Source organism: Parambassis ranga, chromosome 19 (genome assembly GCF_900634625.1).
Source record: "Parambassis ranga chromosome 19, fParRan2.1, whole genome shotgun sequence".
Taxonomy (NCBI): Eukaryota; Metazoa; Chordata; class Actinopteri; family Ambassidae; genus Parambassis; species Parambassis ranga.
Window position 1 is genome coordinate 9110163 of NC_041039.1, and position 25051 is coordinate 9135213.

The 25051-nt window shown below is 41.7% G+C and overlaps 1 protein-coding gene across 30 annotated transcripts in view; it reads left to right on the forward strand.

The window, feature by feature from the left end:
• Positions 1 to 11889, forward strand: part of tcf7l2 (transcription factor 7 like 2) — an 80362-nt gene extending 68473 nt beyond the window's left edge. For 2 of the 30 annotated variants that reach the window (XM_028432008.1, XM_028432017.1), the window contains 7 exons: positions 3133 to 3258; positions 3350 to 3515; positions 3601 to 3708; positions 4736 to 4784; positions 5554 to 5604; positions 6743 to 6815; positions 9629 to 11889. In XM_028432008.1, the coding sequence (XP_028287809.1) occupies positions 3133 to 3258; positions 3350 to 3515; positions 3601 to 3708; positions 4736 to 4784; positions 5554 to 5604; positions 6743 to 6815; positions 9629 to 10085 (1030 nt within the window). In that variant the 3' untranslated portion in view covers positions 10086 to 11889. Of the gene's footprint in view, positions 1 to 3117; positions 3259 to 3349; positions 3516 to 3600; positions 3709 to 4720; positions 4785 to 5553; positions 5605 to 6742; positions 6820 to 7363; positions 7437 to 9628 lie in introns of all 30 variants that reach the window. The other 28 variants (XM_028432003.1, XM_028432011.1, XM_028432006.1 and 25 more) reach the window with 20 other exon arrangements.
• The last annotated feature ends 13162 nt before the right edge of the window (positions 11890 to 25051 follow it).

Consider the following 25051-nt stretch of genomic DNA (forward strand, 5'->3'; position numbering starts at 1 on the left):
CATCTTATTTTCAGTGCAGCTAATTGAATATACTGGCTGCGGTGTAGAGGGGGGGACTGGCCATGGGGAAGAGCTAATGCCCTGTGATGAGGCCCCTAATTGAATTAGTATAACTGAATAGATGGAGGGCTCTGGGAGTTCTCTGGAGAATGGGAGGGTTTAGCAAATCACCCTCCCAAAAACCCCTCCAACCAGAGAGGAGAAAAAAATCTAAAAGCTCACGAAATCTAGTAACAATTTGTCTAATTGTGTCAGCAAAATAGCAGACTCCCTTTACGCATAGCCTTCAGCTAGTTGGTTTTGTTCAAAGAATGGGCCAGACTGTTGTGATAGCTCAAGTGATTTGTAGTGAGAAGGCTGACTGGAGGAAATCGGAGAGAAAAGACATCCTGGCCTTGTACTCTTGTCGGGAGTTAGGACTTTGCAGGAGAGCGCTGCTTCACATCCGTCCCCCGGTGCCATAGCCCGAACTGAATTAGGATGCAGGGAATGAATCTGGTACCTCGTAGTCCTGCAATGAGCACCTTACACCTAGGTCCTGTTAAAAATACATTCTTGTAGGATGAGAGTGAAGAAAAGAGCCAAGGAGAGTACAGACAGTCAGCAGAGCAAATGAAAGACATTATTTTGATAATGGGGTTGGAGCCAGTGCACGTCCCCTATATTGTGTGTGTGCGTTTGAATGTATGTGTGACAGGTGGGTGGATAAGAAGGCCCCTTTGCCCCTTATGCTTAAGCCTGCCCTTTGATATGTTCCCCCCATCTTCCCACTCCCTCTCTTTTCCTGGGGAACGGGAGAAGTGTAACGGCCCGATCATTATACATTAAACAGGCACGGGGGCTACTGCTTCACACTGGCAATTAAATGGCACTGGCTGACACTGGGCTTGCTGCGCCAGTGACCCCACCTCCCTCCCCGCCAGCCATTCTTACCTTTCAGATTGAGACGTAGGAGCCCCAGGGTTGAGGTGGGTAGATGGGTGGGGGTCTACGCTGCGTCTCCCTTTCTGTGTTGGTTAAATTGGTCCAAGGCACTGCTTGCCGCTGATGAGCCCCGATGATGATGATGATGATGCCCCTGTGCTTCAAAGGGATGGCCGTCATGTTTTAACCATAACCTGGGCCATGCAGTGGCAGTGGGAGGGGGAGGAAGGGAGCGTTGGAGAGAGGAAGCGAAGGAGCGTGGAGGTGGTGAGGGGACAGGGGAGGAGTAGAGAAGAAGAAGAAGAAGAGAAAAAATAGATCTTGGAACAGAGGAAATTTTAACAAGTGCACAGAGAGAGAAGGAGGGAGGGTGAACAGGGAGAGAGGAAACGGAGCGAGTGAAGAAAATGCAGCAGCCTTAATGATGGGCGATATGCAGCCACTGCTGCCGAGCTCCCCATCAACGAATGACATGGCACAAACACCAGTGTGTCAGTGATGAAGGGAGAAGAGGGGAAAGGAGAAAAAGAGGGAAAGAGTTTGAGGGGGGAGCACTGGCACTCCCCTGAGATGGCCTCCAACAGAAACTAGTTGTTCCTGGCGAGTTTATCCTCATCATTATATTCTGGCTCGGAGCCATGCAGCCAGACACAGCCGGATAATGAGCTGCTTTAAAAAAAAAGAAGAATTATTCTTCCTTTTTTCCCTTCTCCTTCATCATCCTCCTCTCTTCCTTTAAATTTGTGTGTGGTCACGTGGAGCTGCGGCACCACGCTGTAAACATACACATGCAGAAATACATGTTCAAATAATGTAATAATAATTAGTGTCAGACATATACCGACACGCTCAGTGCAGTGCAGCAGTATCTCATGGCTGTTCTGGCCGGTGAAACAATTTCATAAATAAGGGTTTCTTGCCTTTCTGGGAGATGATGAAATGATGATAGGAGAGTAGAGGGATGAAGATAAAAATGTCAGTGCTGCTGACAGTGCTGAATTGGCAGAAAAGAATGGAAGGAAGCAAACAGAGACCCAATATCTGAATGTTTGATAGAACAATTTAATCTAGTGTGCAGTAGTCCTTGATAAGAGATAATGGTTCAAGCTTTACCTCTCCAAAACCTGGCATCTTCATGTCTGCTGCAGTCGTATAACATCCTCAAGTGGAGCTTTTCATCTACAATAAAAGACAAAAAATGCCCTAATCACAAAATTCAGTCTATTAGAAACAGATTGTTATGGTGGTTGTAAACATGTATGCTCTTTTATATCTGAGGAGTCCTCTGATATATCCAACTAAAAATGAAAAGGGCCCTCAATCCAGCATCTTTCACTCAATCTATGTAAACTGTTGTCTCCTATATCGGTTTACAAACCCTTGATGGAAACGTTATTGTTAATCTCAATGAATGGCTCATGGCTTAAGTGTACAGGTTGATCAAAATATCAGCCGAGCAATTTATCCTTCTGCAATTGCACTTTACTGTTGCCACACAATATAGTTGTTTTTTTTTTTTTCAAATAATAGTGAACTTTACTGAAGGTTTGTTGACTATTGCTGTAATATGTTTGTGTATTTACTATTCAGGCTGAACTCTGCTCAAATTAAATCGCAAGACATTTGACCCCATCTTTGGTAGTAAAATCTAAACTGAATAATACAGAAATCAGCCTTGGACATTTTTTTTATGTGGATTTACTGTATGTGTTTGTTGTGACTGAAATTCAATTCCATTTTTTTATGCAAGTACGTAAAAAGACCTTTACAATACCAAAAGGCTCTTTCCAACATTCTATTAATCTTGACAGCATCTGAACGTGTTGGCTTCATGTTTGAATGAGCTTCCTGATCACATTTGTGGGACTTAAGTGCAAGTCTCAATGGCATGCAGTCACATTAATGGATAAATAAGCACTAAATTACAACAAAGGAAGAAGTCTAACTATCAGCCAACTTCCAAGGACCTGTGCAAGCTTATGATTGATTCATGCAGGAGGCAGAGAACAACTTTAAATACCACCTGCAGAATTGCTTAAAAGTTTAACAACTGATTAAGCCAACAATGTTATGTATAACTGAAAGGAGCTATATAAAGATGGGATTGAAATTTAGCCCCAGCTGTAATAGTCTTGTGTGTATATGTGCTCCATCTTCTCATTTCACCCGTGTCCATTCTGACGATTTACACAGTCTTCTGTCCTCTAGGTTCCCCCCACACATGGTGCCCCCTCACCACAGTTTGCACACCACGGGCATCCCTCACCCTGCCATCGTCACACCCAATGTCAAGCAGGAATCCACACACAGTGACATCAGCTCTCTCAACAGCTCGTGAGTAGACTTTCTCTGCCCTTTGACAAAAGTTTCAGTAGTAAATGCTCAAAAAGTTTCTCATCTTTACTGCCCCTCTGTCCCACCACAGGAAGCAGACAGACGCTAAAAAGGAAGAAGAGAAAAAGAAGCAACAGGTCCACATAAAGAAGCCTCTGAACGCCTTCATGCTCTACATGAAGGAGATGCGGGCCAAGGTGGTGGCTGAGTGCACACTGAAGGAAAGTGCTGCCATCAACCAGATCCTGGGGCGGAGGGTAAGTCGTAAAAAACATATTTCCTGTTTAACATTAAGGTGTAATGTGGATTTAACTTGACTGAGTCTCACTCCCCTTCTGACAGTGGCACGCCTTATCACGGGAGGAGCAGGCCAAGTACTACGAGCTGGCCAGGAAAGAGCGACAGCTCCACATGCAGCTGTACCCAGGCTGGTCAGCACGAGACAACTATGTAAGTTTTTAAGTTTACAAGTTGTAACAGCCTGTTTTTCTCCCTCGCGTACTAGGTCGCATATCGGGGATGAGTTCTTTCTTCTACTTTTATCTACCAGGCCACAGAGATGTAAAGTCTTCTGTTGTGTATATCTGAGAGCACATTGCCTTGACTTCAGCCTGCTTTGCTATGCTATAATGCCGTACACGCCATCTTCACACATGATACTTATGTTCATTCAGTCTGAAATGAACTAATGGACATTACATAAAGTCTTGAAATTCTATTCAACATAGAAAGAACTTTGTGGGAGACGCATATCTTCAACAACAACAAATGTAGCCTAAAGATGAGGGTATTTAAAGCAATGCACATAAATTGAAGATGAACAGCTGCCCAGAACATCCAAACAAACATGAGAAATGAATTAAAGAGGAGTCTGATGGATGGATGGTTACAAAATCTCAGGGTCATTAGGACTTCTCTTGTTGTCAAGGAACCGTTTTCATCCTACAGGGCACTTTTGACCTTCTAATCACAATGTAAACCTACTCAGTGAAAGCTGAGACTTTAATGTGCTGTCTACTATTTTACATTCAATTGAAAGTATAAACAAGAAACTGTTATTTGCAACAAAGGCGTTTATATGGATTCTTGGTTTTGCACTGTGTACATCAGTTTCGTCCCATTTTGGGATGGAGCTGATCAGCAGATTCTTCCACGAGCAGCCCCAGAGAAATCTGTCTTCCAAATCAGAAGTGTGTCAAAATATCTAGATGTTGACAGAGCAGAGGAAAATAAGACAAAAGATTACACAAAGACAAGAAGAGAGCAAAAAAAGACTGAGGAGGGAGAGATTCTGGTCTGGCCTGCAGTGGCTGATACAAACCGGAGGGCAAAGACAGAAAAAAGAATGAATGAATAAGTAAACACAAAGATGAGTCCTATTCTCTGTTTCATGTTTTGGGCATTCTGCAATATAATAACTAAGGTTCCTGTCTGTGTCTATTTTTTTCTTTCTATTTTTTTGGCGGCTAACCAACAGGGGAAAAGGAAGAAGAGAAAAAGGGAAAAGCAGCAAGCAGAGAGCAATGGTAAGTGAGCTGCAATTATCTCTCATATTAGAAGAGCCCCATCATGTGTCAGGCAGATGTGACATCTTGCAAGATAAAAGTCAAGCTAGTTTTTTGTGTTATGTTTGTGTGTGTGTGTGTGTGTGTTATTTTGCCTGGCTTTTTTTGGTATAGTTACGCTACCCAATGCAATATTTAAATAGTAGAGTTGCTTGTAATACCCCCTCCCTTCTCCCATTTTCCCTTGCTCTCCCTAGCTAATAACAACTGAATATGCATGACACCCCCCCCCCATTCTTTCCTCCCCTTATAGTCCCCTCTCACCTCCCCCCTCAGCCTCCCCCCGCCCTCTTCTGGCCCTTTAGCCTTCTGGTATTGTGATATTTGTTTTGAGAATGTGAAGTTGAAGCATTGTGAGAGCCATTAACTTTGCCAGTGTTGAGTGTGTGGCCTTGTTTTTATATTGCCTGTGCCCTGCAGATCAACTGCACTACTGTACTCTGTGTGTGTGTGTGTGTGTGTGTGTGTGTGTGTGTGTGTGAGAGAGAGAGAGGCTGTGCATGTGTGTGCTTGTTGGGCTTCCCCTTGCTTGCTTCCTTGCATGCTTTTATACCAACATAAGAGAAAATCACTGACATCTTAAAATTAAGGAGGTTTGCTAATTCTGTGATTTATCCATTTTTCTGATCGTATTGTAAAGGAGCTATGCCGACTTGTTATCACTGTATTTTGCGCTCGTTTGGTGACGGATTTCTTCTTGAAGGCCTCTCTATCTGTTCTTTTTTTTCAGAACACAGAGAATATTTTCCAAACCCTTGCCTTTCACTCCCTCCGATTACAGGTGCTAATGTCATTTTGAGTATTAAATCACTAACTGTATTTTATTTATTTATTCCATTTAAATTAATGTATATTTATTTATTCCATGAATGTGCAATATGAGGCAGGTCTAAGCTTAAATTCTTCTATTTAAAATATGCAATATGCTCTTTTTTTGCTTTGTTTGCTGCTTTCTTTTCTTAAAATGTTTCTACTGTTTATTTGACTTCAAGCTAGATTATTTTTCATTTAATTTACCTCCATTTACTGTTGCTATTTAGTTTAGAGCATTTTCACATTTTGGCAAAAATCACTATGCAGTATGCTTGAGGAACTGATGATACCAAGTTAGACAGTGAAGGATGTGATGTCAGGGTAAACCTCCTTAATCTATATGCCTCAGTAGCTGCGCTTGTGCCTTTCCTATAGACCAGCATGAGTTTGGCCTTGTCCCTCCTTTAAATGTCTACTCAGATGACGCCTGGACTCAAACACTAGTCCTCTGCTCTACTTCTGATAATGACACCATTAATGGATACAGCTAGCAGCTGTCCTGCAGCAGACCAGCCAATGCTGGTGGAAAACCATCAACTGTTTGATGCCAGGTCTAAAAGAGTAGATTCGCCTCTTCAGGCTCCAGCCTTTTTAATCCTTCCCCTGGCTAGGGCTGACTCACAACTTGCTGTTCTAGCAATCTGCTACTGCTGCCTAGTTCTACCACTTTGACCTGTGTCTGTGCTGATAACATCTAACAGTAAATTAATCCAGTCTGCATTTGCTCCATTTATATTCTCTCAACCAAATAAGCTTATCTTACTCCAGTCAGTATTTAGATTACACGGCTGAAAGTGATTGCTTCCATATTAATATCATATTTAATAATATGCATGCATTTTGATTTGTACTAATGTCTGAAACACACTGATTGTGTTCAATCCTATCTTTAAAGGCACACTTGCTTTAAGGTTTTTCTTTTCTTTTGTTTTTTTTTTTGTTGTTTTTTTTCGATGGGGGGGTTCTTGCACAGTGAGCCACTGCCAAGCTTCATAGATTCACTGTTATCTGTTTTTTCTCCTCTTTTTGATTTCTGTTCCTCGTTTTATTGGTTTTTGGTTCTATTCCTCCTCTCTGCTGGCTTCCCTTCCTTGTTGCGGCATCAGACCTGAGCGCTCCTAAGAAGTGTCGAGCGCGCTTTGGGCTCGATCAACAGAATAACTGGTGTGGCCCGTGCAGGTGTGTATGGTGTGTGCTTGCACAGGCCAGGGCCAGGTGAAGGCTGGGTAACTCTACGCTGGGACTTCCTCCTCCCTGCCCTGTTCTTATGCTGCTACCTTTCTCCTTTCTCTGCGCCACCTTCCCTGTCTGTCCTGCCAGGCTATTGTGACCTCTCAGCTTCCTCCAGCCACGCCCTGCCGGTCTATCTCTGGGTTCTCACTATTTGATGTTTTTACCTGCTGTTTGGGGAAAAAGGGTGTTCACAGCAGAGTGTTTGTATGAATGATGTCTGTGCGTATGTGTTGATGATAAGATGGGGTTACAGGGGTTTCATTGCAGGAAGTACAAGTACAGTCAGAAGTAAACTGGCAGGTTGAGGCTTGGAGGATCTGGAGCCTGATGGCTTGGTCAATATGGAGGACATCCCAGTGTTGCCAGCCTAAATCTAAGCCCTGGCTACATGTTTTTGTCTGTGAAATGACGTGTCCATTTTCTTTTTTTCTTTCTTTTTCTTTTCCTTTTTTTGTCTCTGTGTGTGTGTTTGTGTCTACCTCTTTGGCTAACAGATGCAAATACCCCAAAGAAGTGTCGTGCCTTGTTCGGGCTTGACCAGCTGAGTTTATGGTGCAAACCATGCAGGTATAACTGCTGTAGTACCAGTTGGGAGGAAGACATCCACAATGAGCATCTCTCTCCTTGATTATTGGCTCAGATGTCTTGCTAAAAACATGTTTCCATCAGTGTGGTAACAGATGGAAAACTCCTCAGCTTCTGCTCTTTTACTGAGAAGTTTCCTGCTCCTCTAAATTCCAGCACAGCTACTTTTTTCCTTATTGAACTCAGAATGAGCCCAGTGGCAGAAAATGGATTTCTAAATGGGACTGCCGGATAACTAAATAAACCTTTTTGTTTAAAGCTCATTGTTGTAATCTCGAGTAGAACGTCTTCTGGTTGAAATCCATTTTCTTCCCAGGCAGTGGATAATTCCCTCCCATCTTAACTGTGTCATGTATGTTCTAATTGGCTTTGAATAATAATGTTATGCTTACAAATTTAGCCCTGCTTTCTCTGAGGGCCTGCTCAGTGACACTCTTTTCTGTGCCCTCTTCCTCCTCCTTCTCCACCTCCCTCTTCCTCCAAACTCCTCTTCAATAACCCTTACTTAGTCCCTACCTGTTGTCTTTCTGTTCTGACACAAGCAGTCTTTGAATTGGGAATATTTTCATGGTAGGTATTTGTTTCTGCTAAGTAATACCCTTCTTTGTGTCTGGCTTGCACCACACCCTGCCCCACTCTTTCTCCACACAACTTTTTTTCTGCGACACCCTGTTACATGTTTCATTTGCATCATATTAAACTTTAGTCACTGATGTGTGTTTATAAACCTATTTCAAAGGATATTTTAGTTTCTTTCCACTCACTCGTATTGCCCTTCCAGCTGACATGTTGAAAAAAAATGATTGCTTAAATAATAATAATAGCACATCATGAGCTCAGTAGCTTGCAAAATGCAGTAATTCAGAGTGGAGAGGTTAAAAGTTCTCTCTGGGCTCCATTTCCTAAAAGATGCATCTGGTATAATTTCCCCTGAGATGGAGAAATCAATAACATACACAGGCACATACTATAAATCAATATGTCTGTTAAAAAATGGATATTAGCTCATTTGTTGCAGTTTGACAGACAGTCACTGAGGCCAGGATGTGTGTGTAGAAGCAAAACGATACCTTTTTACACCCGGTCGATGCGCCGCACCGTTCAGGGCTACACAATATCCCTCATCCTCATTCTTTTTAGTGTCCTGCACAGTCTGGTGCTGTGTGCTTGCACTGTTCAGTTCATCAGGAATGCATGTCTGTCTTTCACCTAGCATGTGATCAAGGTTTCGTGGGTCTTTTGTATGTGATTCATCGATTTCATCTTGCTCTCTTTTTGCATCCATTTAGAATTGTTCCCCCCCCTAAGAGCTACTCGAAAAGGTTTATTTAACAATCCTAATTACACAGTGATAAGCCTCAATCATTCGGTTTTGTACAGCACCTTCTTTACCTACTGTATGTTCCTGTAGCACTCTGTGGCCTTCAGGCTTACTTGTGATAGACTGGGGAGCTGAGAGAGAAGGGTCACTGCCAGGGTCAAGGTAAAGATGAGGTGGGCAGAGATTCCCCCTTAACCAAATCTGAGTGCAGCCTTCACAGCAGCCACCGCAGACAAATACAACAATTCTAACTCCCTCCCTCCCTCCCTCCTATGTTTCATTCATTGGGATCCACCAAGTGCAAAGGGCCTGGCCTCAGGACTTGATAGGCAGGGGGAGGGTCCCAACCCCAGGCAAGAATGCAAACATGATGCCTTGACCCCTTTAGTGCACGCGCACACACACACTCATGTCTGTGGGGCAGATGCGGTGTAGTGTTGACTTTTTAGCCTCATATCCAAACTGTCCCTTCAGGAGAAGTATAGGAGTGAGATGGGTCCAGTTGAGAACAGGCTGATTACAGGCTCTAGCTCTTTCTGTAAGAAGTTTACATCCAGAGAGCAGCCATTACCTTATCACCTTCATTTTGTCCTCTCCTCATCATCTCTGTGTGCATTCTGCTTCCTGTCCAGGTGATCTTTCCTTAATGTCTGTCCTGTCTGACAGTTTAGTATCTGGACATTTCTATCACTTTTCTCCTTAGCACTGTTTTTTTTTACACAGCTGCTTAAATGCACCTGATTTAAATCTAAAAAAGGCGAAGGTGCATTTAAGTAGCAAAAGTGCTAAGAGGCGATGCAGCTTCAAGATGTGATGCTAAAAGATGCTCTCTGTCTCTCACCTTGTCCCTCAGGAGAAAAAAAAAGTGCATTCGCTACATCCAAGGTGAAGGCAGCTGTGCCAGTCCTCCCTCTACGGACGGAAGCTTACTCGACTCCCCCCCACCCTCCCCCTCCTCAGTGGTCCCCTCCCCCTCCTCAAAAGAGTCCAAACCTCAGACTGAACAAATGCAACCTCTCTCACTGACTATGAAACCGGCCCACCAGCCACTCCACCACCCCCACCTCCTGGCTGGGCCACAACCGCCATCTTTGGTTCAGCTGGAAAACTCTGCTTCAGCTAGCAAAACGCCCGGCGCCTCCTCCCACAACGGAGCTCTGGAGCACGGTGACGTCTCGTCCTCGCGGCAGCCGGGCTCCTCTGTGGCGTCCTCAATGGCCCGGCCATCGGCATCGCTGTGTCATTCCCACTCGCTCCTCCCCTCCACAGCCCCTCAGCCTCTGTCGCTAGTGACCAAGTCTATAGAATAGTCTACCCTATTTTTCTCCTCTTTTTTAGCTCTGCACACACACCTTTCTAGGCCCTCTCTCTGCTATATTTCACTTGCCGTCAGTTCTGTTCTCTTTATGTTTTTGTGCCATAAGGCTTTGAAATTTTAGTTTTTGTTTTATTAAAGTTCATTGGTCAATATTTGACCCGTCATTATCAAAAAAATCTAATTATTATAAAGAAATGATACAATGAGCTGTAGTATAGCTTTGTGAATCTGCCAAAATTTTTATGAATTTTGTTTCGTCTTTTTTGTAGTGTTAAACAGTGCAAACAGAAAAATGAATCTAGTTCAACTTCAAAATGTTTAAAAGATGGATATAAAAAGGTAGGCTAGATTATTCAATGAGCCCTTTTCTTTACAGAGTTGGTTCTCCTTCTTTATTTGTATTAAATACGAGCTTGCGAACCAATCATTTGACATCTGTTCAAACTCTAGGAGGGCATGAGGCTAAGCGGTGACACCTCTCTGAGGAACAACTTTAATTGTGATGTTACTTGTTCTTGTTTAAATGTACAGAATAACGGGGAGGGGGGGATTACTGTGTTAAATATGCATTCTTCCACTGCGTTGTCCTTTTTTTTGTTGTTTACCTTTGGGGTGGAGTCAAGGAAGTTGGGTGGGGTTGATGGGAGGTTGGGTGGGAGGGTTGAGGGATTATTAAATTCAAAATGTCACAACGCTAGGACCAGTAGTATTTATTGCTTTAGAGATTGCTTGTTGTATCTTGTATGTGTCTCTTTTTGACTTTTTTTTCTTAATACATTGTACAAATATTTTTTCTTAAGGTAAGCAACTATATGAATGATCCATTTTTACAAGGAGGTTTTAAAAAGGCAAATCTTTTTGTTTTTTCTTTCCTTGCTGAAAACCTGGATTCCACTCAGCGTACTGTGTAGATCTCATGAACAGAAGTATGCACAACTTCATTTCAAGAAATGCGTCTATAAGCCATTTTACAAAAAAGAAGAAAAGAAAACTTGAAACAAGAGACAGTGGGTACCGTGTGTTCAGTAGTTGGAAAAGTGTCTGAAGCCCTTCTTTTTTATTGCACAGTCACATCTCTCAGACTGTAGATTCGTGTACAGATTTTCCGTGCCAAATTTTGTGATAATTTTCTCTGCCCCGCCCCTAACCATGCTGTAGGGATCGCTCCTCTTTTTTTTGTTTTGTTGTCGTTTGTTTCGTTTTTTTTTTTCATTTCGATACCATTCTTTGCTGTGACGTTACATAGATTGCTATGTATGTAGTATAAATGTTGCTATAACAAATGTGTTTGGTAGCAAATTGTCAAATATTAAAATTTAAACTTAATAAAAAGACGGACATCATACTGTATAAACCCACAAGGGCCAAATTATGTATATTAGGAGGTTCATAAAAAAACTATTAAATACAAAAAAATACACAAACTGCCACTTTTAAGTACACTACTACATATAGGTAGATAGAAAAAATAGGCATGTTGATGTTGCAAGAGGCTGTAAAAAAAAAGCTACAAGAGAATCATCCACTCGGTGCCATTGTAGTTGACATGACGCGACTGTAATCTGTCGATTTCTTCTCTGGTTTATTAAGATGCTAATGATAAATAGTTTGAATGTTTCCTTAACGGCTGTGATGTTCCTGTTCTATTTTATGCTCTTATCTTTTTGTTTGTTTGTTTTTTTCCTGTTATTTTAAATGGTTCTAAAACCATGTTTTTTTGTAATGAATAAATGTTTATGCTGTACAGTCTCTGTAGCATGCAGTTCTGTATTAATAAAAGCAACTTAGTATGTGCACATCTGTGTTTTCCTTTTGTTTGGAAATCCACTGGTAGGTGCAATGACCTAAAAAGACTTTCAATTTCAAAATCTCATTGTAAACTTGGAAGATATTTATAACAAGGCTCAGGAAGTACAACAGCTACATAAACAGGTGTAACAACAAATATGACATGGGTGATCTTTATGAGATTATCCTCACCTTAAACACAGGAGTAAAGTAAAAGTTACATCTGATGAAGTAAAATTATATTCCAGATAAGCAGGCCAATCACACAGGTAGGAATAAATCTGGTGCATGTAAGAAAATCTGGCCGATTCTACCAGACCACACTTCACAGAATGTACCTTCACTGCAAGTATTTGGAGGCTACATATAACTACAGCACAACACTGTATACTTTAATTGTTTTGTTCCAACAAATGCTTCTTACAGCTGTAGCTGTAAACAGAGAGGATCTCACAAAGACTAAACAATGATATGCACAACTCTGAACAGCTGTAACACGTAGCCTATACTCCAGATGTGTCTTTGACCATGTTTCTGTTTACAACCAAAGATGCACTTTGTCGAAAAGACATAGTGGCCACATGTGTGTGTGCATACAAACGTGGAGTGCACAGAGCACCACAAACATAAGAGATGACTACAGAACCACACAGCCAAGCTGAGAAGAGCACTCGCTTCATGAGATGAAGCTCCTTTTCCCACATTGTCTACCCACACCTGTGCTCCATGTAACTGCACCTGTAAGGCTAAATTAATAATAAGGTTTAACTTGTCTTCCCCACAGAGGTATCTACTGTTCCCAAAGTCAAATTCAAGCACTTTCAAGGAACATTTTCTAGCATTTCCTGCACCTAACAGCAATGATAAATTATATTAAGAGATAGTATAGTGCCATAAACAACAAGAAGTGCTTTGCAATGTCACTGTCAGGAAACACGGTTCTGAAAAGGTTCCCTACTTTTAAGACTTAAAGGTAGGGTAGGAGATTTTGAAAACTCAGTCAGCCAGATTTTGAAAGTAAACACACGCCCCTTTCTCTTGGAGCTCACCTCGAAGCCACGCCTCCAATAACATGGACGCATTACCTGAAGACGAGCTGCAGTCTGTGACTTTGGTCATCATGCACGTACTTCTCTGATGCGCATAGAGCAGGAAGAGAGTGACAACCAGCCAACTATATGCGCAGGTGCGCCTCGTAGGATTGGCTGATGTTTTTAGCGTTTTATAGCTTCCACAGATGATTAATATACTTCGTTTTAAAGCGAAACTGCCGAACTAATTGGTTGCTATTGGATTGTAAAGAGAAGTTACACTAATTTAACAAAGAGTGCATCAGAATGAAATCTCCTACCCTACCTTTAATACTGGTTGGTTACAATTTTTGCTGCACATTCCTGCTTTAAGTGTCAGATTAGCACTAACAAATGATTTCCTTGTCTGATGTGGATTAGAGGCCTCTGTGGATGATAGAGGGGCAACTCCACTGGCTGCTTCTACTACACTGCCACTCTCTACAAAGTTGCTGATGTGGACGTTCCTTAGTGTTTAGTGAAGTAATAATTGCTTGAAATAATCCAGTATGGCAGGACCCGGATTCAGACGTCTCCTCATTAGTTTTTGATGTTCAACAACACCAAAAATAGGAGAGAAATGTTTTAAAAAAATATTATCAATAATTAAGTAAGATGCTAAAAATGATACATGTCAACTAGATATGTTGTTGTGTGTTGCTGGAGAAGTCCTACATTACTTCTCTTACTTACTGTTTCTGTTGCACATCACACAGAGTGCAGACTTTTTTTTCGACAGACTTTGAAGGACGTTACTTGGGGATCCTGAAGACATCCTTGTTTGATCTGTAGTTGCTAATTTTCTACCCAACGCTCATTTAAACAGCAGCATTCGAACAGCATTGTTATTATGAATTATAGCGCGTTATTATGAAACTAACACCATTTCACTTTCAGGCATTTTAAAGCACACAAAATTCAAGCACCTTTCAAACCTTGAAAACACAACATTAAAAGTTAAGCATTAAGGATTTCAAGCACCTGTATGAACCCTGTCTTTTATGAGGTGTGAGGTGAGATTCCCTAGAAATGTTGTTGTTCACAAGAAAAACATAAAGCTTACAAGTCACAGTCTTTCTTAAATCTACAAAGTATCCAAGAAATGTAAAAGTAATAAAGTAAGAAAATAATTTCACTCTGTGCATTATGGCCATGTTCAAGTACAACATGCTCACTGTATTGCGAAACCAAAAAAGTCCAGTGATGATCAAGGAGAACATGCAGGATTCCTGTTTGTTCCCTTTGACTGTATACAGTATGCCCACTTAATGCATTTGTGTGGAATATACCCTTGAACTATAAACCGACTAGCTACGTATAACATAGAGGCGTCCGTGACACTTCTATTAAGTTTAGAGAAGCAAGACATGCTTTGTATACCTGAGTAAAGAAATGGCGAGTTTTTTTGATGTTAGAGTAGCATGGAGGAACAATGTTGAAGGCCATCGCTGCAGGCAAGCATACAAATCAGAAAACATTGCAAAACATTAAATATGTCCCCTAGGTTACAACAAACAAGACACAAAAAGATATTGCTTTGGCTGTTATTTAAAAAGAAAGAGAGAGAGAGAGATGTATACCTATGACCCTGATCATGGTGGTAGGACAAAACTGAAAGGCTGAAGAAATGGCTGCAGCACAGTATAAACAACCACAATGTCTTTTGCAGAAAATGAAAGCGGCACACACTTCCATGCAGATTGCACAGCTTTATGTTGTCCTTCATAATGACGTCCCCCTTTTCATCCCAAGAGTTCTCATAACGCTCTTGAAGCAAACAATTAAAAAGCCTGAATTGCTTGGCTAGTTCAAAAGAACATATTGTAACCAATTCCACTGCACTGCAGCCCTGAGGTGACCTTCATCAGAGGAGCAAAGCTTCATCTATTCCTCACACTCTTCAGTAGAAGTAGTGCAATGCACAGCCATCCAAATGTATAGGTTCGAAAAGCACTCGAGTAATTGTTTGGCAATTGAAAAATGGAGGTAGTGCCCTGTTTGGACTGTTCTTGACCGCATTTAGTCATGTGTCTGAGATTGAACTGAAGTCAATTTTCATTTTTTTTTTAAGGTGTAGAAAAAAGAAAACACACAGAGGTAATGAAATGTAAGGTCATGTCAAAACTTGTTACAAGTTTGTACTTGACAGTAAAGGTGAAGAGGGCACGAAAGGAGAGAGTGAAAAATACATATACATACAGTGCAGTGCAGTATGGTGCACATGTTTCAGACAATGTAGTAATATTCAAAGAGGCATGAGGGGAAGATTGTCAGCGTTGCATTATAGGTTGGAAAAGAAATGTTTGAAAAGTATCAAAATCAGACACTAAGTGCATGATTTGGCGAAACACACAAACTCCACAGCATCTGAATAACAGTGTTCAAAGACTATGTCAAGGCTCAAAACATGTATTTTTATGTCTATACTGAAGACACATCTGTGGATGTATTTTCCCCATATGTTGTTATATGCTTTATGTTTTAGATAAACACACAGCTTCATCCCAATACAAGCAACTTGATAAACAGAGTAAATAAGTAAAATAAGACCTCCTTGTTTGCAGAAGCCAGGAAAGCAAAAACTGCTTTTAGAAATGTTAATGATTACTTCTCCTCATATGTCATTAGTGTTTGATGTTCAAACCCTCTTGTTTTCATAAATTTTAATACATACACTAAACACCTTGTAGACTAAATATTGTCTTCTATTCCAAAAAACCTATTTTTAAGAGAATCATCCCACTCCTTAGTCATTAACAATTGTCCTCTAACCTCGGAGAACAAAATGATGCACATGAAAGGTGGATATTTTGGGAGAATTTCTCGTTCCTTCAATATGAAAGAGCCTCTTTTATCCAAGAAATAAATAAGGGCTACCACACAAGGGAAAATATGGTACAATTTGGTGCACACTGCTTTTCCTAAAGGGCTATCCCATGGTGTGCTGGCAACAAGGCCAGCTTTAATCCAAAATATTTTGGATCCATAAGGGCATACACTGTGTGTATGACACTACAAGAGAATCTGATAAGAGGGACAATGAAAGCAAGTACACAGAGGAGTGCAGGGATGTTCCATCAGAGAGAGGAATGTCAGCCAGTCAGATGAGAACATGGCTTCCTCTCATCAGCTTTTTCTCATAAGGTTTTAAAATTAAAACTTTGACATGTGATGAAAAAAAAAACAAAGTGAACAATGAGGCAACAAGGAAGTGAAAGAAGAAACAAGTTTAGAGATTGATCCAATCAGCATCCAGAGCCATGGATGAGGTCAGTCAATGTGTAGAAGATTATGAGAGAGGCAGTCTTCACAGACACCAGATTCACCTGGCACTGCTCAGCTTAACCACTCCTGAATTAAATGAATAAGGTTCAAATCTGTCATCTATAAAGTGTTTCATTTCAAGTATCAGGAAATTTCACTCAAGAAGAGCTAACGTCAGCAGAAAGTACATGCTTAAAATAAAAAACAAATCTCCCTGTGTGTCCCTCATAGAATACTCTGTGGTCATTCTTACATCTCAGTCACTGCACTAACATTGTTAAATGCACTTCAGCAAAACAGTGCTTCATGTGGGGACTCTGGTCTCCATGATTATAAAGCAGAAATACCATGAGAGCCAGTGTGGGACCAAGACAGACAGAATTGCAGAGAAGAAGTGGCGCATATTTACAGGTGTTACGTGTCTGTGCTGCTGTCTGAAAGTGTTCACCTTCCCAGCACAAGTGCCCTAGTCCCTAATGATGGCGGTGTGCAGTAAGCTAACTACCCTCACAGTGCAGCGAGCCCCCAGGCTAGTGCCACATCTCTCCATCAAGGCCTGCCTTCATCCCGCTTTACACTGGGCCCCTTTCCAAAGACACACACATACACACACAGAGCCAATGACAAATAATTCATATTATGGCCTGCCTGAAAGTTTGCCACACTACCTCATTAAGCAGCCTATTGTAACTGGCTGACATTCTCTCAGCATAATAACATTCCTTGGTCGGGTTGTTTTTGAAGTGACATCTCACTAGAGGGAAACAGAAATAAATAAAGAAATAAAAAACACCCAGTTGTATGCTGTTTTTCACCTTCGGAACTCTCAAGGTGATGCAACTTTAGCTGCCAGATATCAATAATGGATCCCTGTTGTTTCTTGATATGGTACAAGGTCCAGCAATGACATATCAAATGAAGACAGAACTGTGGTTACTTGTGTCATTCACATGGAAAGAGCTGCTTTTTCCATTTCAATAAATTACAGTTGCAGAGGATACAAGGTGACAAGGATAGGGGAGAAGTAGTGTGTACGCAGGTTTACGTTTTCAAATTCATTTTTAAACACTAAATTGTAAAGACAAGTTCTTTACAGTTGCGTGTTTATGAAAGCTAATGCAAGCAAAAGGTGAGGAGGTTTATTGGGACAGACATTGTGTTTAAACATGGCAGTGAAAGTCTGACAGGCATTAAACGACACAAATACCAAAGCCTTCACCTTTAGTGGAATGTGACCAAAAGAGTTCAAAACTGCTTAGCCAATGCAGACAAATGCAGCACCTCCAGCCTTGCACCCACAGATGTCTTTATTTGGTAATATAAGGAAACTATAGCTCAATCCAAACCTATAGTAAATACTGAGTTTATCTCCCACTTAGGACTGCATTGATTTTTCCTCTTACGGTCCAGTGCACTGCTTCTGATACACAATAAATATTAGCCTGTTTAAATTCGTCTGCAGAAATGTACAATGGATACAGATAGATGCAGGCTGTGTAGTGAAGGATGAAGAAGGAGGAGGAGGAGATGCAGAGCAGCATTAAGGAAATGGGGTTTATGGCTTGATGAGGGGGTATGCCTCTTTGATGTTCTTTGCATTTGCACGGGTGGTGGCAAATAGCAGAGTGGCAACAGTGTGGGAGTTTTTTTTTTCTTTTCCGAGTGGCAATCAGTCAGTTCAGAGGCGCTGAGCTCCTGGCGAGCCTACAAGGCATGTGGCTAGGTGCTCTCTGTCCTGGGGGCGAGACAGGGAGAGCTCTGACTTAGCTCTGACTTTTCCGGGGCAACAACGAGGCATGGGAGAGGAAGAAGAAACTTTCTCTGCAAAGTGAAAGCGGGGAACAGGGAGGGAGGGAATCATCCAAGTGAGGCAGACTTGAAGCTAAAGTACTGAGGAGCACTTCAATCTTCACTTCAGTCTCGACAAGTATGCCAAACATGGATTTTGCATAAACACACAGCACTTCAGAGGCAAGTGAAGAGATAAAGATGAAGTTGTTCGAATAACAAAAAAGAAGTAAAATGAGAGGAAGATGGAAGGCGAACCCCACAAAAAACACAAGGAAAAGATAGAAGACAACCCCTGCTAAGTTGGATTGTGTGGCTGTCTTCCATCTCCCTCAGCAGATAGCAGGAATGATAGCGGAGCATGTTCCCCTCTCCTGTAATGAAGTCCAGATGCATCAAATCAGCTCTGCTCCTCATCATCACAGCCGGTGACCTTGGGAAAACTACCTCAGCTGTGGGCCCTCAGAAACACAGCAGCCAAGCTTAGGGATTAGGAACAGAAAATTCCAGAGAAACAGACGTCTCCTCCAAATGCCATGCGGCTGCACCTCACTCCACCATTAATCTTGAATTAATGGAGTGGCTTGCATCCTCTCCGTCTCCTCTTCCTCCATGAGAGGCGATGCTATTGAGCTGACCCTGAACTCTCCCGTGTAACAACACAGCGACCACTGACAATATAGAGGATCTGTTTCCCAGCTGCAATTTGAAAAAAGGCTGACGCTGAGAGGGCATTCAGTGAACACTAAAACAGGAAAAACGCCCAATAATTTAATTTTTTGCAGCTGTATATAAACAAGTAGTGCCGTTGAGCCTGAACGTCTCCCACCAAGAAAGCAGCATCATGATTTAACAATGTGCATAAATAAACAAAGTTTAATTAAAGTCAGATTTAGTTTTTGTAAGCAGAAAATAAAAATGTAATGATGGAGTCGTCTGCCTGCCGAGTTATAAATAATAAGTAAGCAGACCCAGAATGGCCTTGCCACAGAAAGAAAGCAGATAAAGAGGGAGTGATGTAAGGAGAGATGCACTGAGCGCAGACCTGGATGTAAAACATCACAGTAATCAATTAAAAGTCAGGTTTGTCTTTTTAGGTGCTAAACCTAAGCACTACCTAAAATAAAACCTCAAATTCTGCTCCACTTTTTCTTCAAGTTTCTGCATATATGCCCAGGAGAAGAGGCAGTCATCAATTAGTATTCATAAGACCTTCTGAAATTCAACAGTCTCAATCACTGCCTGACTCTAAACTTAATAAGTTAGTTTCATCCCAAGGTTGACAACGGGAGCAGATTGTGTTTTTGTACTGCGTATTGCTTCTTATTACCTCTTTTAGTGATGGGAGATTAGAAAGCACAAGGCACGCTGATGTGGCTGAGAATAGCAGGTAAAAACATTTCACTGAATTCCAACTCCTCAGTCAAGTGCAATGTATCACAACTTCAGTGGCACACGCTCACTGTATGAAACAAAAGTGGTGTAAAAAAAAAAAGTGGGACGGCAAGTCTCATTGAGTAGACACAATTACAGTGTTGGGGATATGCTGTGAGCATGGGATGTAAGACAAGAGAGCCATTTTAAAGGAGATTAGTGCTGACACCTCCCTGTGTCTCAGCATGCAGTGATCACACTGCGCCAGCTACTGTGTGTGGGAGGCCTTTTGTCACTTGTACCATTCAAAGTGGGAGAGGGAAAACAAGCGATGGGATGACACCCAGCCGCCTCCGATAGATCAAAACCAAACTAATAAGCCAGGATGCTCAAATTAACAATGAGGCCTCTTGTTTAACTCAGCTGCTTGACTTCCTCAGCCGAGGCACATCAACTACACAGGCGCATTTAAATCCATATACGCAGAAGAGACTTTGGAAATAATGACTGCTCTCAGCGTCACTGGAAAAAGAATTTACGTGAAAGGAGGATCTTCTGCCAACACACCTTTAAATCTAAAGTGGAAGGCACATAATCACAACAATAACACTGCAGGAGCAGTGTGCTGTAGTTCAGCCGAGGTGGAGGCATATTAAGAGGCCAGTCATCCACTTAGTGAAGGTAAAGCACACAAGGCCCTCCCTTTGCAATAGTAATCTATCTCCATTGTTCCCCTGAAGAGGCTTGTTGAAAATTAATTTGGGCCGGTCAACAGTCAATAACATGCTCCCGGGAGACATGCAGTTTAACCCTCATAGTGCTCAATGTATCAGAGCACACACAAACACTCAGACACAAATTCCACTCAGCTGCCTCTCCATAGTGAGGAAAGGATTATTGACCAATCTCTGAGTTTAATGTACCTACATTTCACCCTGCAGGCAATCCACCCTCACCTCCTCCACCCACTTCTATCATCATTGTTACCCTGCTGTCATTTGCTCTTTTATTCCATGCACCAACAGAGAAGAGTTTTCCAGTGCCATGTAATGACAGATTGTTGACAAAATATAGGATATTAGGAGAGTTAGGATTTGAATGAAAATAGCTGGGTAAGACTTTTAATCACATTAAAGTTCCAATGAAGTTTAATTGAGTCAAAATTGTGAATGATTGATTGATTTTTTTATCTCCTGCACCTCTCCTTCATCAAAGATGCTCTGACACAAATCCACACAAAAAGTGATCAACTTTCTGTCTCTCCCACGTGTTGGAATATGTGTCTCTAAGACACATTTGCTAATGTATCGACATATTTTGCTAACATATTTACACAGAAAACAGCCAGTAAGGGGATGGAGATGTTAGCAGCCAGAGTGACACAGAGCGGTCGTGGACAAAGTGCTTTGCTTTCTAAATTTGGCAAATTTTTTTTTATTTTGGGAAAATAAAATTGTGCTCATGTTTACACACTGAGTTAAACTCAGAATCTCAACAAAACTTACACATCATTTATTACACAATATCTCACATGGCTTACTCAGCATTATAAATGGACACAGTGATAGAATCACATTGAATAAAAGATAAAGCTACTAAAAATTAAGTACTCATATCTTCTTGAATATTATTTATTGAAACCAAATTGGAAAAACTAAGGTGTGCTGACCCCAACCCTATAGAAATGCATGCTTTTCTTCTGTATTTTCATTTTAGATCACATTTAATACAGTGCTTCTGCTCAGCTTAGCTTTACACCATTCACTCTAACAGTGTGCGACACAGTTTTTTTTTGCTGGAAAGTGCGCCCAACACATTTTAATACAGTCAGCTATTTTCAGTGCTCAGTACTCAAGTTCAGTGTTTGCAGACACAAGCATGAGGCAACTCTGCAAAGGAAAAACATAATGGCTTATACTGTCCAGTGTGTATTTATTCTTCCATAAAGTAGACACTGTGATTCATCCCTAAGGGTCACCATATGAAAAAAAAAACAACATCTCTGTCAAGTGACAGTCTGAGGCAACAGCCAGCATAAGTGTTGCAATTCCCTTGAACAAATTTAGGACACTAACATCAGGACATTTTCTTCAACTATTATCTTTTTCAGGTCTGAAAACAGTGACAGACATTCTGCCTGTGTTAAGAGCAGATTGTGGATCATTTAAATTGATAATGAAAAAAGAATATAGAAGAAGATCGATACAGCTGTACCTCTCATTAGCCACTGAACTGTAGCGCTGTTTATTGTAAAATAAAGAATGAAAAGAGTCATTGACAGTGTGCTTCTAATTTTTCACCTGAGCATTTCAACACTGCGGAGGAAAATAAAAAGCTTTTCTCTCACTGTTTTTGGTGCCAACTACTCATAACCAATCTGGTGCCCCACATCTATTGATAACAAAACTGTTCTTCTCCAACTCTCACCTCCTCTGAGAGAGAAACTGCAAGCCCCTGAATGTTTGGTGCTGCTGAGATGAGTATAGAAGAGCACACATGAGCCATTTTGTCAGAGCAAGCGGTGAGGGTTTGGTGGTGAGTGAAGACACAAGAGGAGAAGTGCCTGTATTGAGGTTGCAAAAGAGTGAGAGAGAAAAGAGAGAATGGGGCTCAACCCCCCCACATCAAAGCTTTCCCCTCCAGCGGTGTCTTGTGATATTTATTTATTGAGATGATTTTGCCAGAAACCCAGTGGCCTGGCTGTGCTCCCCCACTCTTTGATATGTTGCTTGGTTCTTAGCTGGCTGTCCTCAGAGATAGAGGGGTCGGAGGGTCAGCCAAAGAGACCCCCCCAGAGGAAAAAACATGGCTTACAGAGTACACCTAGAAACACCACACACCATAGCATACACACACACACACAAACAGCACACCAGATGATGCACAGGGAAAGCAGGGGGTGGTGGTGGTGGGTGGGGGATCAAGCATTGATTATTATTAAAGGGCCAATGATTTGTTTCCTCCACCATTTGGAGGAACATGGCTCACATCTAAATGAATATCGGATTAACACCTTGAAGTTATTACAGCCCACTGTCATGTTCAGGCCATGCACCGCAACAAGCTGGTATAAAAAAAACACACACACACACACAGTGATGTGTGATGAAGCTCAGGTGATTCCTTTTTTTCTCTATTGGCGCACACATGGAAAACACACACAGCCTCGGGGTTAATTTATCTCATTAAAATGTCCGAACATAAAACACTTTGACACTTTGTAACGAGATGGGCGTGCACACGCTTTGCACACACAAACACTGCAATCAAAGATCAACCAAACAATATTTCCTGTGACTAGTTTAAGGTGCATCTATGGTGATGTGCTAACTAGAAAGCTGAGATTACAGAACAATCTAGAGCTAGACGGCCAAAGTGGACGCTACTCTGAAGTTTAAAAAAAGCCTTCAGGTGGTGCTATCTGTGCATTGCTTCATGAGCTGATAAACATCTGTGACTACTGAGAGTCATTTGACCCTAATATTAATGCTAATTGTGCCCTTTTCCTCTGCAGCCAAAAGCCAGATGATAGTGACCCTTAGTGGGTTTTCTTTTTCCAATGAAAAAAGGGCTTTAGCAGGAATCAGGAGATTATTGGGTGCTTCATTTTAGTATTATTATGATTTGAGATAAGAATTATATGTATAAATATATATAATAATTTATGATAAGATAGGATAAGATAAGACTTGATTGGTCCCCGGAGGGAAATTGCACAATGTGCTACTAGAGTAGCATAAACACTGGAAACAAGTAAGATAAGTAACAAGCTAGAATTGAAATAGAATTAAAAATAAACTAATAAAATAGAATAAAATAAATAGCCATATAAATAGCCATAAAATATACAGATGAGGGATGTACAGTGGTGTGTTTGCATCCTAAATTGTGAACATCATAAAATAGAATAGGCAGCAGAGAAAAAAAGAACACAGCAGCAGTTGTTAAACAGTCTGACCACTGTTGGGATGAAGGACTGAGGGTGCAGCAGTCTGCAGCTGAAGAAGCCAGTCAAGGTCCCCACTGTCTCATGCACAGGGTGAGATGGGATGGGTTGTTCCAGATGCTTAACAGGTTGGCCAACATCCTCCCCACTGAGTCCACTGTGTCCAGGGGACAGCCCAGGATGGAGCTAGTCCTCTTGACCAGGTTGTCCAGTTTGCTCTTGTCCCTGTCTGTTATTCTGATGTAATTTTTCTAATTTGATGTCATTTAAAAAAAAAAATCAGTATCAGGCTACAGGCCCAAAACTAGCTAAAAGTTAAAGTTTTATGGAGGAAGGAAATGCACATAAAGTTAACACAATACAGTATACCCGAGGCACAAAATGAGAGTGGAATCCATGCATACTGATGTTTCTTAGCATTTATTTTGTCAGTCACTAACTCTGAATAAGTGAGGAGGGCCCCGGTCAGTGGGCCCCCCGCCCCATGTCAAACTCATCCACAGAGAATTGACAAAGTGGGGGCTACTCCTCACTGCACCGCAGGTTGTAATTTCAGCCACAGGGGAGGGCATGCTCATCTTTTTTGCGTGACAGATCTCCAACATAATGCATTGTCAAATAATTCTTAATATGTCCAGTGTGACACGATGGCCGTGTTCTCAATATTCAGATTTGCTCTGGCTCATAAACTCAGCCGTCACCACGTGCCATTGGCCCATCAATCACGACGTCTACATCCCCCCCCCCCCCCCCCCCCCCCCCCCCCGTCCCCTCCTACGACTCTTTTTCACCTGTCAGCCTATTTGAATATGAGGTGGCGCTTGGATGGCTTCCAGAAAATAAGCTTCCTGGGAGAACAAGGCCTGGCAAAGCTGTTTACACGTGTAGCAATTTTGATTGAGGAATATAAACGGCTCTCCTGTGCCAACAGTTTTTGACAAACACTTTCACCCCGCTCGATCTTTTCCAGACATTAAGAGGTGCATCTCATCATCTTGTGGCAAAAGTCAAGGCTTTTAAAATCAATCTGAATATCTGTCTCTAATGTCAACACTCAATGTTTGAACAGACTTTTTCCTTGGCAAACATGCTGGCTAGAAATGAAAAGCTTGACAATGTTTGCTCTAGTTTGATGATGAAAACAAATATTGACAGAAAATATCAAGGGCTTACGATTCCTGCCCATCTTTCTTCGTCTCCCCTCCGATAAGTCTCCATTTAGACAGGCACTATAATTGAACTTGTGTAAACAATAATCCATCTAAAAGCAGAAGGGCCATTTAACACAGAGTGATTGTGTGCATATGAGGGTAAACACACAGAGTGCCACCGGATCTGTCACCGCTTGGACCCCTCTAGATAAAGATGGATGGGGAAGTGAAGAGGAGGGAGGGGGCTGAGGGACTGGGACGGCTAGTAAAGAGCCACGTCAACTGCTCTCCCTCCTCATGCATTAAATTCAAAGGAGCCTGGTGTACAAAACTCCCACTGATCAATTGTACGCAAAGGGGAATGGAGGAAAAGCAGAAGGGGGGTGAGGGGGGGGGCAAGCTTGTGGTTTGGCATACGTGATCAGCACATTGGGCCAAATGATGTCATCCATCAGGATGGACACTGCAATTTGCCATCTATTTCCTCATCAATCAAACTTGAGCGCCGTTACAAGGGGGTGGGATATGTGTATATGTACGTGTGTCTTCATGTGTGTCTTCTGGACACGGAGAAGTG